The sequence below is a fragment of the Anoplophora glabripennis genome, unplaced genomic scaffold (assembly GCF_000390285.2).
Source record: "Anoplophora glabripennis isolate ALB-LARVAE unplaced genomic scaffold, Agla_2.0 scaffold136, whole genome shotgun sequence".
NCBI lineage: Eukaryota > Metazoa > Arthropoda > Insecta > Coleoptera > Cerambycidae > Anoplophora > Anoplophora glabripennis.
Window position 1 is genome coordinate 1,020,466 of NW_019416313.1, and position 26,483 is coordinate 1,046,948.

The 26,483-nt window shown below is 32.4% G+C and overlaps 2 protein-coding genes across 2 annotated transcripts; both read right to left on the reverse strand.

The window, feature by feature from the left end:
- Window positions 1-1,389: 1,389 nt before the first annotated feature.
- Window positions 1,390-15,795, reverse strand: LOC108914238 (choline transporter-like protein 1). The gene is made up of 12 exons (XM_018720004.2): window positions 15,567-15,795; window positions 13,609-13,728; window positions 10,984-11,126; window positions 10,839-10,925; window positions 5,695-5,849; window positions 5,412-5,520; window positions 5,154-5,349; window positions 3,444-3,676; window positions 3,145-3,356; window positions 2,105-2,271; window positions 1,916-2,005; window positions 1,390-1,819 (listed from the first exon to the last, which is right to left on the reverse strand). The coding sequence occupies exons 1-12, from the start codon at window positions 15,600-15,602 to the stop codon at window positions 1,679-1,681; spliced, it is 1,689 nt and encodes a 562-aa protein (XP_018575520.1). The 5' UTR covers window positions 15,603-15,795; the 3' UTR covers window positions 1,390-1,678.
- Window positions 15,796-18,291: 2,496 nt separating this feature from the next.
- LOC108914235 lies at window positions 18,292-26,151 on the reverse strand. The gene is made up of 16 exons (XM_018720000.2): window positions 25,983-26,151; window positions 25,247-25,389; window positions 25,132-25,185; window positions 24,311-24,405; window positions 24,148-24,256; window positions 23,924-24,095; window positions 23,701-23,787; window positions 23,286-23,509; window positions 23,006-23,217; window positions 21,171-21,279; window positions 20,917-21,106; window positions 20,624-20,859; window positions 20,345-20,529; window positions 19,103-19,275; window positions 18,635-18,724; window positions 18,292-18,511 (listed from the first exon to the last, which is right to left on the reverse strand). Exons 1-16 carry the CDS (start codon window positions 26,037-26,039, stop codon window positions 18,398-18,400), a joined length of 2,250 nt encoding a protein of 749 aa, XP_018575516.1. The 5' UTR covers window positions 26,040-26,151; the 3' UTR covers window positions 18,292-18,397.
- Window positions 26,152-26,483: the final 332 nt, after the last annotated feature.

Consider the following 26,483-nt stretch of genomic DNA (forward strand, 5'->3'; position numbering starts at 1 on the left):
AAAAACAACAATACAATTTATAATAAATTTATTTTTGAAACGCATTTAGTCGTACTTCTTGATTTGCTGATAAGCTTAATGGAACCGTTTATGAAAAGTCGCTGTTCTTTTTTAGAAAGCTTCCAATATTGAGAATTGAGAAAAAACGTCCCATCTGACAGATAGGACATCCTGCTTGGTAATTTTATTTCATACCTTTAAATTTTACTAAACTCTATTTGCGTATTTAGAACACATTTAATTAGTAAATGAAGATAGGACAAACATTCTTAGTAATCATGTTGATTTTGGTAGATAGGACGAAACTGAATGTAAGAAACAAGTGCTTTATGCGTAGAAAAATAGTTGTAGATGCATATCTGCATCACAATTACGCCTTCAACTCAAAAACTGAAATTTTGTCATATAGGACGTTTCAGCTTAGCAGGCCAGTATTAATGACCTAAAAATGTAGTAAAAAATTTAATGAAAAATATTATCAGCTATGTAAAATCCACTAGTTAAAAATGTACAGCATTGTTTTTTTTATTATTTTACTTATGAAAAGTGTATTACAGCATTACATATTATTTTGAATATAACATTTTTAGTTTATAACAAGGAATTTTCAAAATATTGTAAATTTTCACATTTATTTGTTTTTTATTTCGAATTTTTAATTTGTACCATTAATTATAACCGACCATGATTTAGTACGATAGTTTTTGGTTACATTTTATTAAAAAAGTGGTTGCCGTACAGGAATTAATGATCTTATCGAAAAAAAAAATAAAACTCAACTCCAAAATACAAGTAATTGTTTATAAACTTTTGCATTATCCATAATTTTCAGACGGCATAGTTGCTAAGAATTATTTGGAGAGTTAAATAATCACGTGGAATCGATGCCGTACATTTTTGAATGACTTGAAACAATGGGGGCTAAAATAGAGGGTTGCTTCCTGCATTTCTAACCCCTGTATCAGCAGATACGTACGGCCTCATTAAAAAAGTTATCTACGTATCAATCCGAAACTTGCAGTATAAATGCCGTATTGTAGTAAATCACCAAAACCCGGGCCAAAATTTTAAGAAAATCAAAAATTTTCCTGGCTTCCGGTATTGCTATTTTTGTACGGCATTAGGTCGAGGTTAATTTTTTTTGTATAACCTATATACTTTAGAAATGCCGTACAAAAATGTTTTGCCGAAAACCACCCCCCTTGGTGGACAGGTTTAGCTTACCTGTGTACTCACCTGTACCAACGAGAATTGAAGGCATAGTTTCTAAAATATTGTTATATGTGGTAGTATTGATTTATAAGTAATTCATGCCGGGTCAAATGGCCCATTGAAAATTTCCGATGGGCTTGTAGTCTATTAATTTTGATATAGAAACTGTAGTTTCGATTTTGACACGTTTCAATAATTCTTGAGAGTTTCATTGTTCAATGAGACATATTAAAAGTGATTAGTCTAAATATTCCTATTTTTTTAAGTTGTTGTAATATGCCGTAATGAATTGTTCAAAATAGAAAACAAGTTTTATAATACAAAATTACTATATAAAAGTTTATTTACTTAAATACTAATAAAAATATTATTTAACAAAGTAACAATCTTGCCGTCGCACATTTTACTAGGAACATTCATTGACAGCGTTGGCAGCACTGAAGCCGAAAGCGAAAGTCTACAAAATTTACATCTTCTTCTTCGCAAATATTGTCTTGGAATTGTCCATGAACTCCATCAATGCTGTTGACATGGCGTACGGCCTGCTCATACCATCATTAAGTGTGCAATCTTCACAGAAGCATAAAAATATTGTGTCGATGGCAGTCTAGAAAGAAAAATGGAATGAAAGTTTGTTTGTTCATTCGTTGCTTCTTTTTGATAATACCTGATGTTTAAAAAAAAACAGTAGACTAGTACTTACCTCAAATATCGAGAAGCAAATGGCTGCTACAACTATAGACACGAGTACTACGATGAGGTATACGAATTCAATATAAGTGCCATCTGCTCCCTAAAATGAATTGAACATGGTATTATTTGGACTAAAAAAATACGAAATATTAAATTTCCAAATAAACAAGTTCTTTTGCAGGTTGAAAAAAGACATTACCAGCATCACTAAAAAGGTGACAAAAACAGACAGCAGTACCACCAGCAAGTGAGCCATGAAAAGGATGAAATTTCCTATGAAATTGACTGCAGCTATGTTCACTACATTCTGGATTATGATTTGCACCGCCCTTTTGCCAGATTTGAAGAACGGTTGGCCATGCATAGCTGAAAATATAAGAAATATTGAGAACTTTCCAGAAAGTACATGTGCTTTTTCTAACGTTCATCTTCTGATACAGGCTGTCCAGAAACGGATGAGCCATGTATGTATGTATGTCGAGGCCCCTTATACACCCCTCTTTCATTACTCGAATACTTTCTTCAAACCATCCTATTAGTACACGGGTGGCTTGGTGGCAAAGTCTCGTACAATTTTTATGTATGATAGCATGGTCTTGAGTTACAGAGATTTATTGCTCTATTCTCATTACCATTTTATCGGGGACCACACGCAGGCGGAAGGTGCTGAGCGACCCAGGTCTCTGGTAGGGTGCCACAGCCACGTCCCGAGCCTGCCTTAGGTCACCCATCCAAGTTCCAGCCTGCGTCCGTGATGCTTACCTCGGCCGATCGATATCTATCGGCCAAGATACCCAGCTAGGCGGTCCCCATGAATGAGCCATACTGCGAGAGTAACTTCCCAAGATGATTTTTATAATGTAACAATGAACTGTGGTATAGACGAATTTTTGGATAGTTAATGTAGAACACAGGCTTATTTTATACTAAGAAAACAGAATACCGGAAACAGTCCTTCGTTTTTTGCCATATTTATTTCAAAATTTATCTCAGCAAACAAAGAATGTAGCAAAAAAATACAACAAGACTGTTTAAGGTGATCTTAGGTAAAATATAAAGCAATGTAATATTACCCCAAAAACTCGCCCACCAAACTTTAAATTAAAGTATCTTAAAAGATAAAGGGAATAACAGAGATATCTCAAAAAAAAAAAATAAAATTGAAAATATATCGTTGACCTAAATCGGTCTATTTTCATCCTTGAAATTTGCGTCTAGACACTCGGTATACAAACTCACCTGTTAAGAGATACGCATTTTTTGACAGGAACTTCACGAACCTCTCGATGGCTGGAAAACATACGACTCTATTCCTCGATAGTGAAGACAAAATTGAGCGTATTATAACTATGATGGTAATAATCATGGATCCGAAAGCGACGCTTCCCAAATGAAACTTGAACGTAATAGATGTACTGGTTACAATAGGACTGTCCAAATGGTTCTTATCTCTAAAAAAAAAAAAAGAAATTTAATTCAGCAGTCACTCTTACGACCGTTTGAAAGGATGCACAATAAAAAATAGGTAGTCGACTTACCTCGCGAAATACCATTTGGAAACTGCACCAGCTACTACCATGTAATTGATAGCAGTGACGAATTGGGCAGCCCAAATTGTTATGCAGCCGTTGAATATAATGGCGAAGATCATCACAAAGTTTTTTCTGTAGATCAAATAGAAATCGGTTTGTTTTGCCAGTATCCCAGCAGAACTCATGTAAATAGTTGTGACAGTGAAGGCACCCAATATAATCAGTTGTGCGATAAGAACCTGGAAAAAGTGAATATGATGATATTTGAGTTTTAATAGTGAGTGATCAAATGAAAACGAAACAGAGCCATTTTCAGGAACTGCGTCAAGATTGTAGAAAAACGCTCAGACCCGTCGATTTTAGATTAAACAAGACATTCTTTGCTGGTATTTTTGACTCCGCCACTTTCACCCCCAAGCAAGGGTAAGCATCACCCCAAAATATTTAAATGGAATTGGGGGTTGAGTAATATTTCTTTTGAAAGCTCTTACAATTTTCTTTACAATAGACTTTAAATTTTATAATTCCGCCCAATACTTTGAAAAAAATTTACATTTTAAAATTTAAATTATGCTTTGTTGCTTACTTACTACTTAGTTGATTAAATGTTCAAACTGATGACCGCCCGCTTCCATACAAGAATAAAGATTTTGTTCGAAACGTTCGCGCACATTCCGAAGCATTTCCGGAGTGATTCGACGGCATTCGTCGACGATTCTTTGACGCAAATCTTCCAGCGACGCTGGCTGTGTTTTATAGATTTTACTTTTTAGGTATCCCCACAAAAAGAAATCAAGGGGCGATAAATCCGGTGATCGTGGAGGCCACTCAATGCTGCCTCTTCTCCCAATCTAATTCCGTAGAAAACGTTGGTCCAAATACTGACGGATAATTAACGCATAATGCGGAGGAGCACCGTCCTGTTGAAAAATCAAATGATCTTCATCATACTCTGGAACATTTTCAATAATATCAGTCAAGGCAGGGTCAATAGCGTCTTCCAGTAATTGCAAATACATTTGGCCAGTCAAATTACCAGGTAGAAAAAAAAGGGCCCACCAGCCGGTCACCGGAAATTCCAGCCCATACATTAAATATTTCCGGTTGCTGTGTATGCACCTCTTGAAAAAGTCTTGGGTTTGAATCGGACCAATAGCGGCAATTGTGACGATTTACCGTCCCGTTCAAGAAAAAACTGCATTTATCTGAAAAACAGATGTTATAAAGGAACTATTGATCGTTCCCTGCCCGCTCACTTATTATTTCGCAAAATTGCAAACGGCGGTCATAATCATCCTCATGAAGTTCCTGGACTAAATGTTTTTTGTATGGATGGAATTTATTCTTCTTCAAAATGGTTTGTATGCTAGTTCGATTGATCCCAGACACAGATGCCAGCTGCCTCGTACTTAATGTAGGATCAAGATGAACTTGTCCTAAAACTGCAACTTCACTAGCTTCATTAACTATCTTCATGTTGTTCATTAAATAGCTGAGCTGTTCTATTCGCACATTTATTGTTCATAAAGTAAAGCGAAATGATATCTACTCTTTTGCAGTTCCTGAAAATGGCTCTGTTTCGTTGGATGCATGAAGAGAAAAGCAAAAGATAAAGAATTGAAGAAGTACAGAAACAATTGGAAATGACATATGAAACCAACATAAGGAAGAATAGATTTTTAGAAACAAGATTTTTTATTTATTTCTTGTGCTTACCAACACGGGAACTAGGAACAGTCGCGGCATCGCAAAAGTCGCCTTCATTGATTCCTTCAGTAATACAATTACCAAGGCAATTTTTTTTCTGAAGAAAACTACCAAGCAGAGTAGAATTAAGAACATAACTGTTGCGAAAATGGCTAAAACTAAAAATCCCTGACTATTTTCTGATCTGGCTTGGGTATAAAGGTACCTGAAAAAGTATAACAAATCCGTTTCATATTTTCGTCTTAAATTAACAACTAACGAGCTTACCAGCAACCTCCCATTGCAGCAGCCAAAAAAATGAGAACTCCTGCCAAGATGCCCCACACCATGACAACCGTGGCCATACGGAAGAGGAACAGAACAGTGAATCCGATGGCTAAAACAAGTATCACTATATATTCTTGACATTTATTAGAAGCATGAAACGAAAGTAGCCTTAGAACAGAGCCCTGTGGCACAAGTATTTTTATCTCGATGTGGGAGTTACGCGAATTATGTTTCCAACATTTTGGAAGATACAAAAATCTAAGCAATCAGTTTTTTAACGTACCCAGGGAGAGAGAACATGCAAGGGTGATTCTCCATGCCATATAATTCAAATAACCCGATAAGTTAGATGTCCATGCGTTGTTCTCATAATAGTAGTATTTCAGACTTCCATTTACGTCATAGTTTCGCTTGAGACAATAACCGGATACTTCGTCGCTGGAAAAAAACAGAGGGCGCTTTTAACGTCAGTTCCGTCACAAAAGGTAAGAAAGGCTCAGAAACTTTGAATCCAGTGTTAAAGGAAATTACAATAAAAAAATTATCTTTCAAAAGTGTAAATTCACACAAAGGTATTGTTTAATTTATTTTGTATTTTTAGACTGCATTAGTAGTAGGAGTTGGTGTAATAACACATTCGAGTATTTGTCAACATCAGAGATAAACGACCTTATCTCTGTATGCAATCAGTACCAGACGTAAAGATCAATTTGTTACGATAATAGAAAATGGCTTTTCTACAAATAAATTCGTTTGATCTTTACAAGAATGCCATTGATACAATTTGGGCATGCTGTCGTATTAAATTAATTTAGTTTGAATTAAATTAAAAGAGATATTGAAGAACAAAGATAATATAGGATAGTCAATGAAATACTCATACATGTTCTTAGATTGTTGATATCTCACTTAGCTTTCGTGATATTGTTAACCGTTCGTGACGATTTTTGAAATGTGCGATTTGCTGGAACAACGATGCAACGTAAAATTTTGCATAAAACTGGGGAAAACTTTCACGGAAACATTTCAACTTTTGAAACAAGCTTACTAGACCAGGGCGGATCTATCGAAATATCTTCTTGGATGTAAGAGGGGGCAAGCTAATTTTTGATGGAATACCTTCAGTACAACTCACATAATAAAAGTGTAGATCCCTAGATCTGGGCGAGGTCCGAAACACTTTCAAAATTGCAAAAATGTTTAAAAATTAAATCCGAGTTTTTTACTTATATCTTGGAACCTATGAATTTTGGAAGAATATTGAAGAGGAAAAAAAGGTTTAGAATTGAATTTTGCACTATATACTGTAAATTAAAAATGTTTAAATTTATTACTGATGTCGCAAAATATCAATAATTGACGAAAAAAAGGCAAAATAATTAAGTTTTCTGGATAATTTTTTAAAAATATTTTAATTGCTCCGAGGACATTATAATTTTGGTAAAAAATACTTTAGAGTATATTAAAACAACACACCAAATTCCATTAAAATCGGTTCTATAGTTTTCGCAAATTAATTTTTTGAAAAAAAATTTTCGAATTTTCAAAATGTTGCACACAGTCTTAAATAAACCATTTAGATAGTTGAAAATTTTTTCACATGGAAAAGACCGCTCAACCTTTCAAATGGTTTTTGAAGAATTGAAATCGGAAAGTTAACACTCTTTTTTTATTTTTAAACAATTAGATAACATTTATCAATTTGCAATTTAATTTATGTCATAAATAATAATTTTGAAGTACTCGGAAAGACGCTTCTTTAAAAAAAAAGTTAAATTCCGTTAATTGGTTCTCGAAATACAAACGGTCAAAGTTTATCGGCATTTACCGTTAATTTATAAACAATTTAGCAATAATCTTTGATCTAGTGGCTTCGTTTTTCCGAGTTCTAAGCTGGAAAAAATTTTCGTATCCATAAGTTATCAGCAACATAGATAAATCAGCGCAAAAGCTGTCGCTCGTACTCGCGAAAAGTGACTCAAAACACGAAAAGTGGGGGACGAGGCTTTCGCTCCGAGACTGAAATCGGAGGTTCAAAATGCGAAGGTACGAAAAAAATTGCATTATCTCGGCTCGTAATAGATCAATTTAAATCTTTTTTTTTTTAGTCCGATGTCTCGCGAGCCAAGAAATTCGATTATCGTAATGCCAACTGTCTAATTTGCACATATTTTGTTTTAAACAAAGTTTATTATTCATGCACTAAATATACTGTATATTTTACCGTATGCTATTACCTTTTTTCAATGAAACAATTTGTTTGCGTATATATTTCAATACTCTGAATATGAATGTATTTAGTAATAATTATTGCAATTATTTAAATAATTTTTGTTTAAACAAATTAAAAAATTTTTATTTGGAAATTATTTTTTTTGTTAAATACAGATACAATTAACAAAAAAGACTTTCAAATTATAATTTTTGAAAAAAATTAAATGCAAATTGATAAATGTAATCTAATTGTTTAAAAATAAAAAAAAAGAGTTTTAACTTTAAAAATTTACTGTGGCCGTAAATCAACCGATTTCAATTTTTCAAAAACCATTTGAAGGGTTGAGCGGTCTTTTCTATGTGAAAAAATTTTCACTGCCTTGTTCAAAAAGATGTGGATAAAGAAGGATACATAACTGTTTACAAGTAAATGGCGGTCACTTAACAAATTAATTAGATTTGTAAACATAATTATTATTCGTATTACGTAGTTTAATTCTGTCTCCATGAATAAATAATAAATTTAGAATTTGAATTAACGTTAACATTTTCCATTCTTTAACAATAAATAATACTCAAATAAACATTCACTGTATGTGTTAAATTGACAACAATAAACTGGTGACAGGTGCTTGATTTGAAGTTCCACTAAAATTTCACAGCCAACCTCGCAAGAAATTATGCGATATTCGTTGAATGCACGAAAAACAGTAAATACATACCTTAAAAACCCGAAGAGATAGGTATAGGGAACCATTATACCATTCGAAAGAGAACAAAATTGTTCATCAGGTTATAAAATATACAGGATATCCCATTTTTTAAAAAAAGTTAAGATGGTTTAAAAAGTTGACTAAATTCGGCATTAAATTTCTACCACCTGTACCTGTACCTGTATGAAATTAAGTCATTTTGGAATTATGGTAGGGAAGTTCAGAGTTTTAGTTACGTCCCCTATAAATTTTATCGCTGTAACTTTGTTATTGTAAAATACACATCTTTTGAATTAGGCAGTGTTTGTTTAATTTTTTTTGAAAAAAATTAGATATATCAAAAACAGTTCATTTTAAGAATAGGAAACCTTTATGAAAGTTCACCTAAAAATTAAGATTAAGAAATAACTAATTACTGTACAAGCATCGAATGTTTTTGGAAAGGATTTCAGGTATTATCAGTTTTTAGAATCATTTAATGTACATATTCCTCAGTATAGAATACAGGTACTTCCCGACGTACCACACCTTCATTAAGACACTTATCATAGGGAATTATGAGGATTAAATTAATATAGCAAATGCTTATCAACTTTTCTTTAAATTATTAGGTTTAACAACAACATATACTGTACTTAATTGATAAACGATAGCGGGTACAATTCGAAAAATTACATGTTTATTTGCTCAAACTTTATCTAAGTCTTTTATTCATCAGAAGTTTAAAAATAAAATTACGCACTTACCTATATACCTGCAAGTGCAGTTACTTGAAATAAATAAATAAATACTAATCTTTTGATAAAAAGCTTTGTGTTACGATAATAGAAATAAGTTATTTAATTAATCTTTACTGTGTTTAGTTTTAGTTTTTTTAATGTAATATTTAAAATTAATTTCGAATTACTCAATTTAGTAAAGATCTTTAAGATCTTATCTCTGAAAAGTTGATCCAAAAAAACGATTTCAAGTTAAGATATAAGAGATATTAAAAATTAAATCTTCTGTTGTTTTCAGAATTTTATGAATTCGTGTTAATCACATACAGATCCCAGTTTTATTTTTTTTTCTAATGAGTCCTATAATACACTTGAAAATTTTCGTTTAGGATACATTACATCAGCAATGATAATTATGGAACTTAAAACGAAGTTTTTAGCATTTTCATCATTCTGGAGTTGCCTATTCTAAATGCTAGTTTACTGAGTCTAATTCTTTGTGAAATGAACGTAGAACATAGAATTAAATGGATAAATTTTTATATTTATCATACCTATTAAGCACCATTATTATATTAAAGAATTATCGTAATGTATAAGAATGTATTATTATGTGCTTTTATCTTATTAAAATGTGAAGTATGGAGTTTAAGCGGCATGGTTTGAACTGCATTTTGCGCCAAAAAAAAAACAAATAAAAAATGAACATTATTGGTCCATTGAGGATCCACACTTTGTTCATCCTATACAAAATCAAGGACATTTTGGTGTGAATGTTTGATGTGTTGTCATTGGATGTCATCTGAGAGGACCATACTTGTATGAAAGTTTGTTGAATAGTATAAAATACTTGCGTTTCTTGCAAGAAGAACTCGCAGCATTTCTCGTAAACATCCTTTTGCAGTTGCGAAGGAGTTTGTGGATCCAGTACGATGGAGCCCCACCCCATAAAGCGTTTATTGTGCAGGATTATTTAAATAATGTTTTCGGGGAACAATGAATTGGAATGAATGGTTCCATAAAATGGCCCGGAAAACCTCCGGACATGACTCCTTTGGACTTTTTTTATGGGGTTTCCTTAAGAATAAAGTTTAAAAAAGAGCTTACTCCTAACATGCTGAAGAACGAAATTATAGAAGAAGTTAGGTAGATATCGGTTAGATTTATGTTTAGCTACAGGGGGTGGACATATAGAAAATATGTTATAATAATTTTAGTTATATATGTAAAATACTTCTTGTTTTTTGTTCTACTTTTATTGTTTTTGTTTTCTTTGTGCTTAATAAGACATGTTTAGTATTTAAATATGTATTTGATATTACTATTTCAAGGACTTCTGGCAACTTGCATTATTAACAGTCTCGTATCAACCCTTGTATGAAAGCTTTCAACAGCCTTCTACTATTAACGAAGCAATAAATTCTAAAATAATTATTATAAATCGTTTGTATTTATTATTTTTACTTCTGATCATAACTTTTTAATGAAAATGGATAGAGAAAAATTTTTTAAATAAAATTTTATCGGAAAAACATGTTCTTTTTAAATATGGAGAAATACAGGTATATTCCTGGAAAAAAAAATTTCTTGACGTCAACACAATTTTCGAAAAATCTAAAACTTCAAGATTTCAGTAACAATTTTGCGTTACCCTGTAATATCATTGGGGCATCGAGCTTGGGACACCCTGTACAATTTCCTGCGCCAATTCAAATTATGCTTGTTTCACGTTAACTCTCTCAAATCTGTGAACGTATTTTATATATGAACAAAATACTTACTAGCCTGGAGAGCACTCCGAGACACATAATCTGGGGGCAAGATATAGATCTACCTTAGTCCCATTAACATCGCTCAGTTCTAGGAGCCTAGGAGAAGTCACAAAATAAGTGTTTGTGTTTAGACGTGAAACAACGCTAGACTCACCTTTTGTTCGTGAAATCTTGGCCCGAACATTCAAATTGGCCTTGTTGGCCGTTTATTTTTCCACAGATGTTGCCACATTGGTCATAATATCTAAAAATTCTGTGAATGTCGGAATAGTATAACGTGTATATCAGGAAGGGCAGCTGAAAAAAAATAATGTTAAGGAGGCGTTTTAATTTATGGCAGATACCATCTTACTAAAAGTATATCGCTTTAAAAACTATAGCAAGTGCAATAACTAATATTATACGGTAAAAAAAAATAATGGAAACATTTTTTCATCACTTGTTACGAATTTATGAACTATCCCCACTACTCTTCCGAGAGAAACCCACTATCCAGTTTTTTTAAAGTATAAACGGGACATCCTATACGCTTATTTTTTTTATAATGTTCAGCTTGTTTATATCATTCAATTATTTTAAATAAATCACCGCCTTATTTTTATAGAAAGATCAAATTTAGAACAGACGTACATACAATTAATATAAGATATAAGGGTCTTCTAACTCTCCCACAACATAATACTGAGATGTTTAAGAGGTCATTTAGTTATCAAATCTGCGATGTTTATAATAATTTGGATCAAGATATAAAAGAGAGCAATATATACTCATTCAAAAGTAAATATAAAAGACTTTTATTTGAGCGGCAATGTTATTAATAATACTACTATTTAATTGTGGTTAAATGAAATGTCATTACTAATAATTATTATTTAGGGATAGAAAATTTATGTCAGTTAATAGGTTATGTTGAGTAGTGTGCACAACTTTGCTTGTGCAGACTTCGCCTTTTGTTCGACCTAATGAAAACTAGTTTGTGTACTATGTATGTTTGTTATACAGGGTGTTAAAAAAAGAGTGTAAAATATTTCAGGAGGTAATAGTATGAACCAAAATAAGCAGAAAAGTCTTAATAAACATGGGTCCGCAAAGTAACGGTTGCGGAGATATGGACCACTATTCGTTTTTCAAACATTTTATTTTATTAGGAATAAACCGACAAAGGAAGCTTTTAACAAACAAAAAACAAAGTTACAGAAGATATTTAAAGTGCCCTCCGTCCATTTCCAAGCAAGCACGACATCTTCGTCTCAACGATATTCGAACTCTTTCGAAAACACCCTCCTTGGTTTGGATTTCTTGACACTTTTGATTAATCCGTAGCTGCAGCTCTTTTAGGCTATTTACAGGAGTACCATACACTAATGTCTTCAAATATTCCCAAACAAAGAAATCTAGAGGGTTCAGATCAGGCGATCTTGGAGGCCATAAAACAGGTCCGGCCCTTCCTACCCATCTATGTGGAAAAGTTTGGTGTAAATGCTCTCTAACGGCCATGGAAAAATGAGCTGGAGCACCATCATGCTGAAACCACATTTATTGCCTCTGATTCAAAGGAATGTTTTCTAAAAACTCATACAGAGTATTCTGCAGAAAGTTGAGGTAAGCAGCGCCTGTTAATCGGTTTGGTAAAACAACAGGACCTAGAAACCTGTCACCTACAATACCCATCCAAATGTTTAATGAAAAACGTGCCTGATGTCCAGATTCTATTAGAGCATGAGGATTTTCGTCGGCCCAAATATGCGTATTGTGAAAATTAAACACTCCATTTCTTGTGAACCCGGCCTCATCAGTAAAAAGAATGTTTGCAAGAAAACGAGGGTCTTCAGCATCATGACGTAGAAACCAGCGGCAAAAAACCAAACGTGCTTGATGATCATTTATTGGATTTAAGGCCTGTACTCGTTGCACATGGTATGGATAAAGCAGTTGCTCGTGAAGGATTCTCCAAACAAGAGGACCACTAATTCCTACCTCGGCTGATATTCTCCGCACACTCGTACCTGGATTCTGCTCTACCAGTGCTAGAATTTCTTCTTCTGCTCTAGGAGTGGATACCGACCTTGGTCTTCCGGATAAATGGCACTGTTTGCTCAAGGAACCGGTATCACGCAATCTTTGGTGAATTCTTCCAAACATGCGTTGTGAAGGAATCTGGCGATTTGGATAAGCGTCAACATAAAGACGTCGCGCTTCGGTGGCGTTCCCAGTAGCACGACCATACATGAAATGCATGTCTGTTAATTCTGCGTTAGAGTTACCAGCCATAGCGAAAGAAAACTTGTGCACTGAGAACAACTGTCAAATACGTACTGTTTATTTCACTAAACATCAACCAACTATTATAAGAAAATACACAACGTTTTTGAAAAATAAAAAAAGGGGCTAAAAAACATAAAACATTCCATATCTCCGCAACCGTTACTTTGCGAACCCATGTTTTTTGAGACTTTTCTGCTTATTTTGGTTCATACTATTACCTCCTTAAATATTTTACACTCTTTTTTTAACACCCTGTAGAACAATAAAGACTATTATTATTATTATTATTTATTGCTTTGTGGATGTATTAGTTTCCTTATTCACACCTGTATCTGGATTATAAAGCTAACAAAAGCGCATTGGATTATTACGAACAGTAAATAGGAGTATATAGTAGTTATCTGTATTGATCCGTGCCATAAATTACTATAGATTTCATTTGTGAAGTTTTAAAAACTTCCCCGATTTTTGCATCTTCAACAACTTTAAGTGAAAAAATTATTTCTATACTTACCAAGGCAACTACAAACACCCCGAAGACTATTAAAAATTTTCTGTCTGTAGGTACTCTATTCTCGGGTCGTTCTGGTATTTCTACGGTAGTTTTTGGGGGTAGACTTTTAAAAACGGCGAGCTGGAAAACATAAAACTATGAAATATTTATACTGTTTTTTTTTGCCAGATGTATTGTTACGCTTCAAGTATGTTTAAACCCGAGAAGGTAGTTTAGGTAATATACTTAAGTGGACAAAAGGCAATTAAAAGACGAATGCAATACAACGTTTTATCCATAATTACATCATATTAGTGGAGTCAGAATTATTGGAATTTAATAAAAAAATATTCGCACAACTTGATATTTCTTAGCAGTACTCAATGAAACATGGTAGGTTTTATTATACTTACTGGTTGCTACGGTACGTTGTTTATTATCAATTATTTAATAAACAGTTCTATCTGAATTTGGTAAAAATGCAAGAAAGTAATTGTGTTCCTGTGACTGTTTTTGAAGAAGCTCAAGAAGCAATTTTCCATTTATTGTCAGCGAAATCCAGGGAACATTACGAAAAAGAATTTAAACGAATGGAGGGAAAAACGGGAGTAATGACAAAATATTGATTAATTGATTTATTTTGAACAATTGGTATTAGGATTAAGCCAGCCAGCAAGATAAGAGAGAGGATGGGAGAAATATAAATTATAGGTAGAAATAGATACAGTGAATTAATTTTTCTAAAAAACATAAATAAATATATAAATAACTAAGAAAATAAAGACATTCAACGAAAATTAAGTAAAACATAATCTCTGATTATAGACCACTTTATTAATAAAAATTTTATGGTTGGAGATGATTTTGTACCATAGTATTTCTCAGCCAGGTTTTTATTCTGTTTTTTTAATTTAAAATTCCAGAGCTAAATTTTTAAAAATTGGAAATGTATTACTTATTAACCCGCTTTTTAACATAAAATTTTATATTTTTAAATTCTTTTGTCAACAAATATTTATACAAATTTATTAGAATTGTTTTTTAAAAAAATAAAATAGTGTATTAATTTTCAAAATTAAAGTTTAAGTAAGTCATGCTATGGTATTTTTTAAATTTGAAGAAAAATATTCAATTCCATCTATATGGTCGAAGTATTCGATGTTGAAGGCTAGTATAAAGGTCTACAAAAATATAGATATTGGAAAATATAACAAGCTTACTGCTCATTTGAAGAGTGAATCGAGAGGATACAAAGCAAATGCTGCAGTATTGGAAAGAGCACATATTGAAGAATTTTTAACTGGGGCTTCCGATTTGTGTTCCGTTCGTGCAAATTCTTCACAAACTTCGGTAGATGTTATGCATTCCAAAAATGATGGCAACATATAGGTTTATTATTTTTTCAATATTCTACTAGTGAAATAAAGTTACTTTATTCCAGTGTGGAGACGGTTCATATGTGTGGATAAAACTATTCCCAGCAAATAAACGGAAAGTCAGAACATTTTTAATATGATTCTATCATCACGTTTGACAAAGGCCAATCAAGTAAAAAACAACTACTAATGGAACAAAGAAAAAAAAAGTTTTTTTTTGAAATTTAAAAATTCACATGAGAATTAATTGATAAAATTGATCATCCTCGAAAGACAATGCGTCTGGTGGAATTGGAAAGGGATTCAATCAAATGTCAACGCAGAATTCTATGCACAAAAAAGTCCTTATCGGCAATACGACGTTCTTTTGCAATGCGGACCCACATATCGGCACTATGACCAAAACGTCCATTCGAGACTTGAATTAGGAAGTAAACACATAGGTATATTGATAAACAATTGACAAAGAAAACAGCTAAAAATTCTACGTTTTTCTAAAAAACTGCCGGCCCAGAACAATAAGACAGACACAAATATAGGAATATTTTAATTTGTATAAGAAGATGAATGTAAAATAAAATGAAATGCACATATAATACTCACCTCTTCTGGTTGAAAATTGGACAAAGCCGACCCCATGTTCGGTGTTAGTTCTAAACAAAAAACTTTAAAACGTGTTTAATAAAACCAAGATATTTTTTATATATCTATAAAATTATTTAGTTCTTTCTGCTTTTACAGTTTAGTTACACTTAGTGACGTATATAAGTTAAAAGATAACGAACTTGTTCTGTACCAGGTTGTCCATTTCATTAGCACTGACACGATTTATATAAAAAATAACGATTTAAGTGTTGATTGATAATTTCCTTGATAAGATTCGATCAGCCTTTCGATAAATAAAGGCAATTCCGATAAATGTCGCAATTAAATAATCGCAGAACTGAAACGAGTGCTTCTAGGGAAAAAATTAGTATTTGGTTATCGGTTTCTCGTTTTCAATAGGTAATTTCAATTCCAGGTATAAATTTCACTCTAAATCTGATAGAAAGATATGGTGATGTTATGCAATATTCAATTTCGTTAGTTTGTTCATACCCAAATAATGTTAGTTTCAAATCTCACTACCACGATCGGCGAGACGTCAAGAAAGAGTAAACAACCAGTTCTACAGGTATGGCAGGTGGCGGGATAAAAGAACATAAAGGAACAAAGACAGTGAAATTCACTTTTCAAAATTGCCAATATTTACGAAGAGATACAATTTTTTAGACTACATCAATTCCAATATACCGGAAAGCAACGAATTGCGGATTTGACAAGTCATTTGTCAAGAAAATTATTTAGAACAAGACCTCAATAGTTTAAAAATTATATATCAGCTTAAACTTAGTTATTAGAAAATAAGGCCTACTTAAACAGTTTAGGAAATATGGAGTTGGACGAGACTTTTTTTCATCTCCACGAGAAAACAGTGAAGTATTTTTTTTCATCTTTAAGAGACTTACAAAATTGGCCTCGAGTGTCAAAAAATATTGATTAGATCAAAAGTTATAAACAGAAGAATTTCATTTATGACTTTTGAATTAAACATTTATAAACCGTGTTATTATTACCAGAACGTTTTGGCATCGCATCCTCTCATTCCTTATCACTCACACGAAATCTGGAATGGGTAAGTTGAATAGTTTTACAAGTTATGGCCTTATAAACAAATTAACTAATTATTAGTCTGGACGATCCCGAGCATCTTCCACAATCGCACTGATATTTTTCATGGTAGATTTCATAATAATACATTGAAATCTATCATTTTTTTTAATTTCTAATTTGCAACCTGGATTTTTTTTATTTTCTAGTCTTAGTTGCAAAATGAAATATACAACGCACGCTCGTGATATAGTTATATATCTTTACATATTCGGAAAGCTTACGAAAAGAGCTTTAAGTTAAAAAAAATCGTCAAGATTCGTTGAAAAACAACGGAGACCGAACAAAATGACGATAATATTCATAGTCCTGTCGTTAAAAAAACGAAATTCGCTTGAAAATAATATATTTGACAGTCTGTAATATTTTGTTTGAATATGTAATAATATAAAACTATATCACGCGCGTGCGTCGTATATTTCATTTTGCAACTAAGGCTAAAAAATAAAAAAAACTTTCCAGGTTGCAAACTTGAAATTAAAAAAAAATGATAGATTCCAGTGTATTATTATGAAATCTACCTTGTAGAAAAATAAGTCGCGAAATGTTCATTTCCCTCCCAGTTGTTTTTCCTGGCCTAAGTTAGTTATTATAAAACTTAATCAGCAACCTGTCGAATTATTGCATTGTTAGTCCCCTTACCTATTTAACTAACGAGTGTATCAGGAATAATGTGTTCCCTGATATTCTTAAACTAGCAAAAGTTATTCCTATTCATAAGAAGGGACCCAGGATTACCCGTCTAATTATAGACACATCTTCTTAACTCCAATTATATCCAAGATTTTGGAAAAGATCCTAAAGTATCAAATTAACGGATATTTTGAATCAAACAACTTATTTCACTCCTGTCAATTTGGCTTTCGTAATAAAAGGTCCACCTCACTAGCAATAAACAACTTAATGCACTCAGTTCTGAGTGGCTTTGAGAATAGAGACATTACTAATGGTACTTTATATGATCTTAATAAGACTTTTGACTGTGTGAGCCACAACATTTTACTTTAAAAACTTTCGCGCTATAACATTGATCCAAAAAGTATCTCCCTTATTAAGTCGTACCTGAGTGACAGATCTCTATTTGTCTCTTTTAATGGAAGTAAATCTTCATGCTTAACCATGAATCACGGAGTCCCACAAGGATCTGTCCTTGGGCCTGTACTGTTTCTAATTTATATAAACGATCTACCAAATAGTGATAGCATTTCCAAGTTTATCCTCTTTGCGGATGATACTACGATCCTAAATAGTGCAGGTCAGGCCAGTGTCCTTCGTAATAATGTTCAAATAACACAGGATAACGTTAAGCAGTGGTTTTTGGCAAATAAAATGTATTTTAATCAAAATAAAACTCAATCTATTTTATTTACTTTGCGTCATGTGCATGATGAGTTCACCAATTACACCTCGGAAGTGAAATTTCTCGGAGTGAACATTGNATTATTATTATCATTATCATTATCATTATCATTATCATTATCATTATTATTATTATTATTATTATTATTATTATTAATGACTTGAAATGTTTATTAATGTAATAACTTATATAGAACAGAACAATTATCTCTGATTTTTTGAAATCTTTACTTTTTTCTAAAAATACACCCAATTTTTGTACAAAATTATTTTATTGTACCTTAAAAGTATAAATAAATAATAATTTCATGATTAATGGATCTAAATAATCAAAATCTTCATTTTTCTGTCTTTGTAAGATCCTTCTAGGAATTCGCTATATTCCATGTCAAGCTGTCTGACATGGAAAAGGGTCTAGCCATAACGTCGTTGATTAACCAATCATCACAGGAGCACAAAAGGATGGAATCGATCACATTCTGAAAAGAAAAAAAACCTCAAGTGGAATATATATGAGAGAAGTCCCTCGGCGTAAAGATATAATATGCGTAATATGCCACCCCCTCCACCATGCAAATTATTAACAACTAACGAACTCCTACCTGAAATACCGAAAAGCAGGTGACTGCCATAACTGTAGATATGAAACCAACTGTGGCGTAAATTTCCCACTGGTATGGCGAATTTGTAACCTATAAATAATTAAATGTAATTGATGCATTTAAGATATTACATATACAGGGTGTAAGTTTAAATGGGGGTCAGTTTTTAGAAGTAATAGTCTGCGTTTCCCCGAATACAAATAGTCCTGTTCAGAACGCTTACGAAAGGCAACGGATGCCGTATTGCCGCCTCTGAAAAGTCCGCCAGTTGACTTCACACCTGTTTCCATTCGGTTTACGAGAAGGTAGTCTAAGTATAAGTAACCTTACAAAGTTATTTATTTCAGTTTGGAATTTGAGAAAATGAACTTAGATTACGTGTTTCTAAAGGTCAAAGGTAGCCTTCGCATAAATATGATCCCCATTCAAAATTACCTCCTGTATATCAATGAAATGAAACGTTTTTACCAGCATAACCAAGTACGTAGACAACAGCGATAAAAGAACCACTAACAGTTGTATCATTAAAATAATATTGTGCCCTATGTAGTTGAATGTAGCGACACTCATCATTTCTGGGAATATATTCTGCCTTTCCCGTGCATCTTCCTTGTGAGGGGCCCAATGATTGGTAATACTCCCTAAAAATAAATTATTTGTTTATAATGGCAATTTAATACGAAAACGTTTAGATATAATCCCGTGGAGTATTTCAATTCAGTGACGGCTCGTGACATTGTGAATAGGTGAGGTCCGTGGTTTTTTTACTAGGTGGACAAAATTTTAAACTTTCAAAGGTCAAACGACTAAATGCATCTGGAAATTATTAGTTGCATTTGCAATATTATAGAAAAACTGATGTTCACGAGCAGGATTTTCATTCAGATTTTATAAAAAATAATACACAACTATTTGGATATTTTATTAATCCGATCTCAAATAATATGTAAATAGGAGTAAATTTCCACGTCATTTTTTATTATGGAGCTCTTCGCCAATAGCCCTGCTATAACCGTAAATTAAAAAAATATATTATTAATAATACCTAATATCAGAACTTAAAAAATATAAAAAGAAATTTTCATAAGGTTGGCCAACTTAGGTAGGTACCTATTTACATATAAAACTACGCCGCCAGCTTTTCGTTTGTCTCCACTTGGTGGCCATATTCCTGGCCGAGAAATAGTGAAATTTCTGGCGTTTTTAGGTACTGAAATCTTTAAAAGTAAAACGTGTAGAACAAAAGTAAGCACAAAAATAAAATCCTTGATGTTTTGTTTATTCATTGTTACCATTTAAACTTACCCAAATAAAATAAGAACGAAAAAGAGCGTTTGTAAAACATGCGTTTTCTGTTATCCTAACCCCACATTTTAAGAATTATTTTCACGTACTTATAAATAAAAGTAAACAATTTTATATGTAGGACTAAGCAAGTAAATGTTATAAGAATATTTACATGTGGAGTTATATATAAAAAAGTTAGTATTTTCGTAGATTTCAGTACCTAAAACCTTGATGGTTTGATCGTTTTTTGCACCTGTTTATTCGTTTTACTGCGGCGACTTTGAAAATACTCAGGTGGCATGACATAACATTCCTATTATTTGATAAGCTTTAGATTATTCAGTTATTAAATGTTTGAAATTATTTGTATGTTTATTGTAATCTCAATAGTTTAAACAAACGTACGAGTAGACTTCGACATACCTGTCAAAATATATCCATTATTGAACAAATACATTAGACTTCTCTTAATAATAGAGGATCCCGGTATGTTCTTGTTGCTGCCAAAAAATTGCAAAAGGGAATTGAAGGCGATAGCCCCTAAGTTAATTTGGGAGATAGAGGATGGAAATTTGGTTTGTATATCATTGTCCCAGCGATTGTTACTTCTAAAAATTAGTAAAAATACAGTAATAGTAACAATATAAGTAGTAAAATTCATGTTTCACGTGAGGTAAAAATAAGAAGAACAAGATTACACACCTTGAAAAATAATGTTTAGCAACGGCTGTGCTGAAGATCATTGCCTCAACTCCAGTGACAAATTTAATAGCCCAGATGGCCAAGCAAGCATTTAGTACCAGGGAGAAAAACAGCATAGCCCTATGCTTGTAAAACATAATATATTCCTGAACTGTCTCGGGCAGCATTCCTGAGGAACCCATGTTCATGGTCTTAGTAGCAAATGCGATCAATATGAATAGCTCCACGAAAAATAGCTAAAAAAACATTTGATATACACATTGATTTAATCCATACAATTACAAAACTATTACCAAAGTGGAAAATATCACAGTTCTAGGCACATGCAGAGCAGCTCTTAAAGATTCTTTTAACACCACAATGACCATGGTAAATTTCTTCTGTAGAAAGATCAATGCAGAAAACAGAATTAGTAGTAGAATCGAGAAGAATGTTATCAGTACCCATAAATCTTGGTTAACCAGGACTTGACTGTACCAGCAACTGGGAAAACAGTTTTAAGTACTAAATACATCTGTCATTTAAATTATAATCATATGGCAGTTACCTCAAAGCTCCCACAATTACAAAGAAAGACGTGATGACTCCTAGCAGGATGTTCCACACCATGGAGGTCGCTACAGACCGGACATTAAACAATGTTACAAATCCTGTTCCTGTAAAAGAATAAAAATTCAAGTACCAAGATACATTAAATTTGCTTTAGTAGGGATTATAGAACAATCAAATTTAAGGAATCGAGTCAAATTGTCGAAAATAGCTCGTTTCTTTGACAAAATTTAGTTCAGCAAACAAAGCCACGTAAAAAACTAAACATTAAAAAAATGTGTTAGACAAAAGGTGTAGAACTTTTTATAACAAAAATTTTGAGTCCAGCGCGATGTCAATAGACTATTTTAGTGTGACTTCACAAATTTAGGCAACCCGCAACGAATTGTTATAGTTGAAATTGTACAGACCGAATCTGACCCTTGGGTACTATTTGCATATACAGGGTGTCCCGAAATTAATGGGACACAGAGCAAGGGTAGATTCCTTACATCAAAATAATGCGATTAAACCAAATTTACCTTGGTCCTAATAAAAAAGTTACAGGGCGTTGAAGTTCAAATAATGAATTCGAAATTTTTAAAATTCTTAGAAAGTTTTCAAAGGATTCTTTTGAAATTTTGGATTAGGGGGTTTTCTGAGACGAGAAAAACGAATCCGTACTTAATTTTGCTGTAGACGCTAGAGGGCGCTACGAAATGTACTCTTGGTTGATAAAAACTGGTTATAACTTTTTTATCAGTGCGTGTACGAAAGTTTTAATAGAAAAATATTGTTCTCCTATCTATTTTTCACAAATAAGGGATACTTATTTTATGTCGATAAATTTAACCGTTTTCGATTTATTTCTTGTTTTTCTATTGGATGCAATAAAATAAAATAAAATAAAAGTTTGTAGTAAAAAAAAACGTAAAAAACTAAAGATTATTTTTAATAATAATTCAGGTGGCTACATTAAATTTTCAATATGACCCCCGTTTACATTAATACACAATCTTATTCGTTTGATAAATGATTGTCTAATATTAAATAGTGTTTCTTCATTTCTTAATAAATTCCTAGCATTTAAAATTGCTTGCCACAGCTCATCCCTGCAAAAATCCCTGCAAAACTTGCAAAAAACGATAAAAAAGAGTATTCCTAAATTTAAATACTTAAGTAAAAGTTTAACATTTAACAGGTGACCTCTTGTTGATATGTTATCCTCTGTCCTCATTAGCGTATTTTCTCTTGTTTTGTATAATCTTGACATTTTCTAGTTCTACAATTTGTTGAAAAAAAATGCTTGGGTCCTGTTGGTCGTTGGACAACATTTTTTTAAATTCGTGAAAAAATGTCAGCTTTCAAATGGCACTAATGCCATTCCGGTTAAATTTCAACGAAAAAAAAAGATCTACATTTTTCGACCCTAAAAAAGAAGTCAAAATTTCGGTAGATTTTTCACTTATTAAAAAATCTTTTTTCGTTTTAAAGATATAGAAGTTTAAAAAGAATGCGATTTTTAGCCGTTTTTTGCAATAACTAAAACATTTGTTTATCAATTGACATCAGGATGGACTCAAAATTTTTGTTATAAAATTTTGAGTCCATTCATAAAATTTTATCTAAAATGTTTAGTTTTTCTTTAAATGAAAAAAAAAAACAATTTTTTTGCGAACTTTGAAGCAATAACATTCAGCTGGGTAAAGTAGTTTATTAAATTCTACGGAATTTTTCCTAATTTTTACAAGTCCTTGTTTACTGAAAAAAATTATCTAATCTAAAAATCAAATTCGATTGGACTAACTTCCAAAAACTGCTGTCAATTAGTACAGAGCTTTATTATTGACTTACCTGAAAAATAATAAAACTTATCGTATAAAAAATTAATGAACTTCTCGTAAGTTGCAAAGTAACGCACGAGATAGTTTCTCTTGTAGGTCGCTAACAACGAGGTTATAGTAGCTGCTATAGTCAACATCATAGATTCTAAACCGATGGTACTGGAATTAAATGTGAAGGCATCGATGACGGCAAAGATGGAATGACTCTGAAAATGTTTAATCCTGGAATGAAAGGAACAACAATATTAATGTTAGTAGCTTCATCGAGCAAAGAACAAGGTGCTACTCACATTGAAAAGTACCATCTGCCCATTGCTCGACGCAACATCATATTCTGGATTCCAGTTACGAACTGAACAGCCCAAATAGCCAAGCAAGCGTCCAATATTGTGGAAAAGTAGGCAGTGGTATAGATTCCATATCTTTCGTTTGTTTCGAGGAGTGTCCCTCCCGAGCCCACATACATTGTCGTGGCGAAAAATATGATTAATATCACCAGTTTCACAAAAAATGTCTAGAAAATATACTTTGAAATAGATATACTCTCAAAGCGCTGGAAGAGGTATAGTTTTATTATGATGCAATGAAAAATAACATGGTTTCTAATGATGGCCTGAATGTTAACATCAAACCAAAACTGGGATGATTTATTAGACCCCGCCACTAAATGCGTCATTTTATTTTGTATATTTGATCAAAACTTACCGATACTGACACCACAAAAAGATGGGGCATGGAGAATATTGCTTCCGCCGATTGCTTCAGTATGACTGTGGCTGGACTAATGTATTTCTACAAAAAAAAATATGGAGTCGGCAAAAAAAGAACACATTCGAGAACAAAACGAAGGCAGCTGTTGTATATCGCTTCTGATTTTGTTCCTTACAAATAGTTGAAACTGCATTTTGGTATTAAACAAAACACGTACCATGATAACATCCCCAATAAATCGAACTGAATATAATCCAAAGAAGGATGGACGCGATTTTAAAACTAAGTAAATTATAGTGACGCATACAATAAGTATCACAGTTGTGAACAATACGAGTAGGGTCAGGAAGCCTTTACTGAGTTGAGGACTTGCTTGGATGTACCAAAACCTGGAAGACATATGTATATATTCTTTCTGTATGGATATGAAATAATGCTTACCAAAGGGTTGCCACTACAGTGGCTAAGAAAGAGATGACGAGTATTAAGATAATCCTCACTACAGTCTCTGTGGATCTTCGTAGGAGGAACAACATTTTCATTACTATTCCTAAAACAATATCAAATATATTTTGAATGTTTTAGGTACATTTTCTACACGTACCTAGAGTAAGAAGGCAGGCAAGCGTCACTTTCCATGTTGCTACGTTATTATCATGGTCACCACCACCATTTAGATGGTTTTCTTTAGAGTTTGGGCTAAAAAAAATTAATACAATTCCATTTATTGTTCATGTTAACTGGAATGATTCCGATATTGAGATTTTTATAATTAAAGTTTGTGTTTTGTGAATACAGTTTCCCTTTTTAAGAGAATTGCTATTGTTTAATAGAAAGAACTATATTTATAAAGAATACAATTCTGGAACAATTCGATATCATGTACAAGGTTCAAAGGTTTTGTCAATAAATTTTTAATTCTTTAAATATTTTTCAAATCAAAAGTTACGACAGTCAATTAGTCAATATTTTTCAAAGGATGTAGTCTTCCGGTATCTACGGATAGATTTTTTTGCAAATATTAATGCACTTCAGTTGTAACTATCAATAGCGACAGAGGAATAAAACTTTATACTATTTTCAGTGGTACATATCCATAACATTCGGGGTTATTTTACCTATACCTTAAAAGGTAGATGTTTACATTTTTTAAACATACAGTACATATTATTTTCTTAGAAGTGGCACTTGAACGACTCAGTACTACTTTTTTAGATCACATCTGGTACTTCCCCCTAAAAATATGTGTATCTATGATAAGCTTTGATAAGAACAGTTTTAATAACCACAATAAAACAATTTTAAATATCATTTCATATAAGAATAATCGTTATACGTATCTGATAAACGATTAACGACATTTTATGTGGGTTTGCAGTTTGATTTTTACAGTCAAAATATTTAGATTAGAAATCAAATACTTACTAAATACTTGGCACAGGTTCGGTTAGGAAATTGAAATCTTGTTGTTCAGAAGGCCTACAGGGAAGCACAAAAATGACAGTTTTCTAAAAGTTTACTCGAAGGGCGTGTCACTCACCTTTCGTTGGCAGTATCAGGTCCCTTATATTCGCCGATGTCGAATTGAGCGATTATGAATACAAAGAAGTACCAAGTCAAACTTAAGTCATAATCACAGTATTCGTCAGAGTCGAAATAAATGATATAAATCAAGTACGACAGCTAAAAAATAAGAAACAGCGGAAATTACACAGCCCCACAAAAAATGTTTTGTACCAGACACGCGTAGGGGGTGCGTATGAATTTAATTTGCATATATTTCTTGCTAATGCCCAAAATATTATTTCAAAATGTTTTCTCAAAGTATTTTCAAATTGTTTTACTAAAAAATTACCTCGTAAATCGGTTTTTGGGCTGCGGATTTGGATTCTGCATAAAAAATACACACAATCTATATACCCATGTCTCTGGTACAGAATTTTTTTTGTGAGGCTGTGTTATTATTATTGTTTTGTTAATTTAACTGTCTTATGATCTAGTTCAGTGTGCCATGGATTTTTTCTTGGCCTTGGTTACACTTAATTACATGAAGGAACAATCAAGCAACAAAATAAATTTTGTAAGTAATTCTTTGTTTAAATATTAATTAATATTTCAAATAAAATTTCAGATATTGAAAAATATGTAGAGAACAATAAATTTCAATAAGTTATCAAGAAACCCTCTAAAAGTTGTCGAAGTTGCTTCATCCTGTACAACGTGCATTAGCTTCAATAAAAATACAAACATGTTTATGCCTCATAACTTGTACTTACCAAGGCAATCTTAATTACTCCGAATGGTCTAATAAATGTTTCTTCAATTTCAGACATCCTTAGCACTAATTCGTAATTCTCTTGGCTTCCTAAATAAAACTAAGGGAAATATCTCACAAGAAATACTCTCTTGGATCAAAATTTAAGAAAAAAACTCAACGTATATTGTTACACTAGAAATAGCAGGTTTAATACTGATAATAACTTTAAAAAATACCGGCAAAACTAAATTGATAAAATTTTCGATAAGATACGACTAAACTTTCGATAAAATATTATTTTTGTTAAATGCTAGAACTGGGTAATATACCAACTTTAAAAATATAATCTACAAATTAAATAATTATGTATTATCACGAATATTCACTTACCAAAGGCTCTTAGCATGGAAACGATTTGAAACTAAATGTATGAGTAAGAATGAAAATTCTTACCACCACTAATCTTCAGAAAACGAATTATGTTGTCGCCAGCTCCAACTGTTAATATGCTGATGTCATT

Excerpts from the sequence above, each read along its gene's own strand:
- LOC108914238 (XM_018720004.2), bottom strand. The coding sequence starts at position 15,602 with ATGGGGTCGGCTTTGTCCAATTTTCAACCAGAAGAG. Across the intron at positions 11,127-13,608 it reads GGGTGTTTGTAGTTGCCTTG|CTGCCCTTCCTGATATACAC; the intron begins GTAAGTATAGAA and ends ATTTTTTTTCAG. Across the intron at positions 1,820-1,915 it reads TTTGCTTCTCGATATTTGAG|ACTGCCATCGACACAATATT; the intron begins GTAAGTACTAGT and ends TTTTCTTTCTAG.
- LOC108914235 (XM_018720000.2), bottom strand. The coding sequence starts at position 26,039 with ATGTCTGAAATTGAAGAAACATTTATTAGACCATTCGGAGTAATTAAG. Across the intron at positions 24,096-24,147 it reads ACTGTAGTGGCAACCCTTTG|GTTTTGGTACATCCAAGCAA; the intron begins GTAAGCATTATT and ends TATGTCTTCCAG. Across the intron at positions 23,788-23,923 it reads TTATTGGGGATGTTATCATG|AAATACATTAGTCCAGCCAC; the intron begins GTACGTGTTTTG and ends TTTTTTTTGTAG.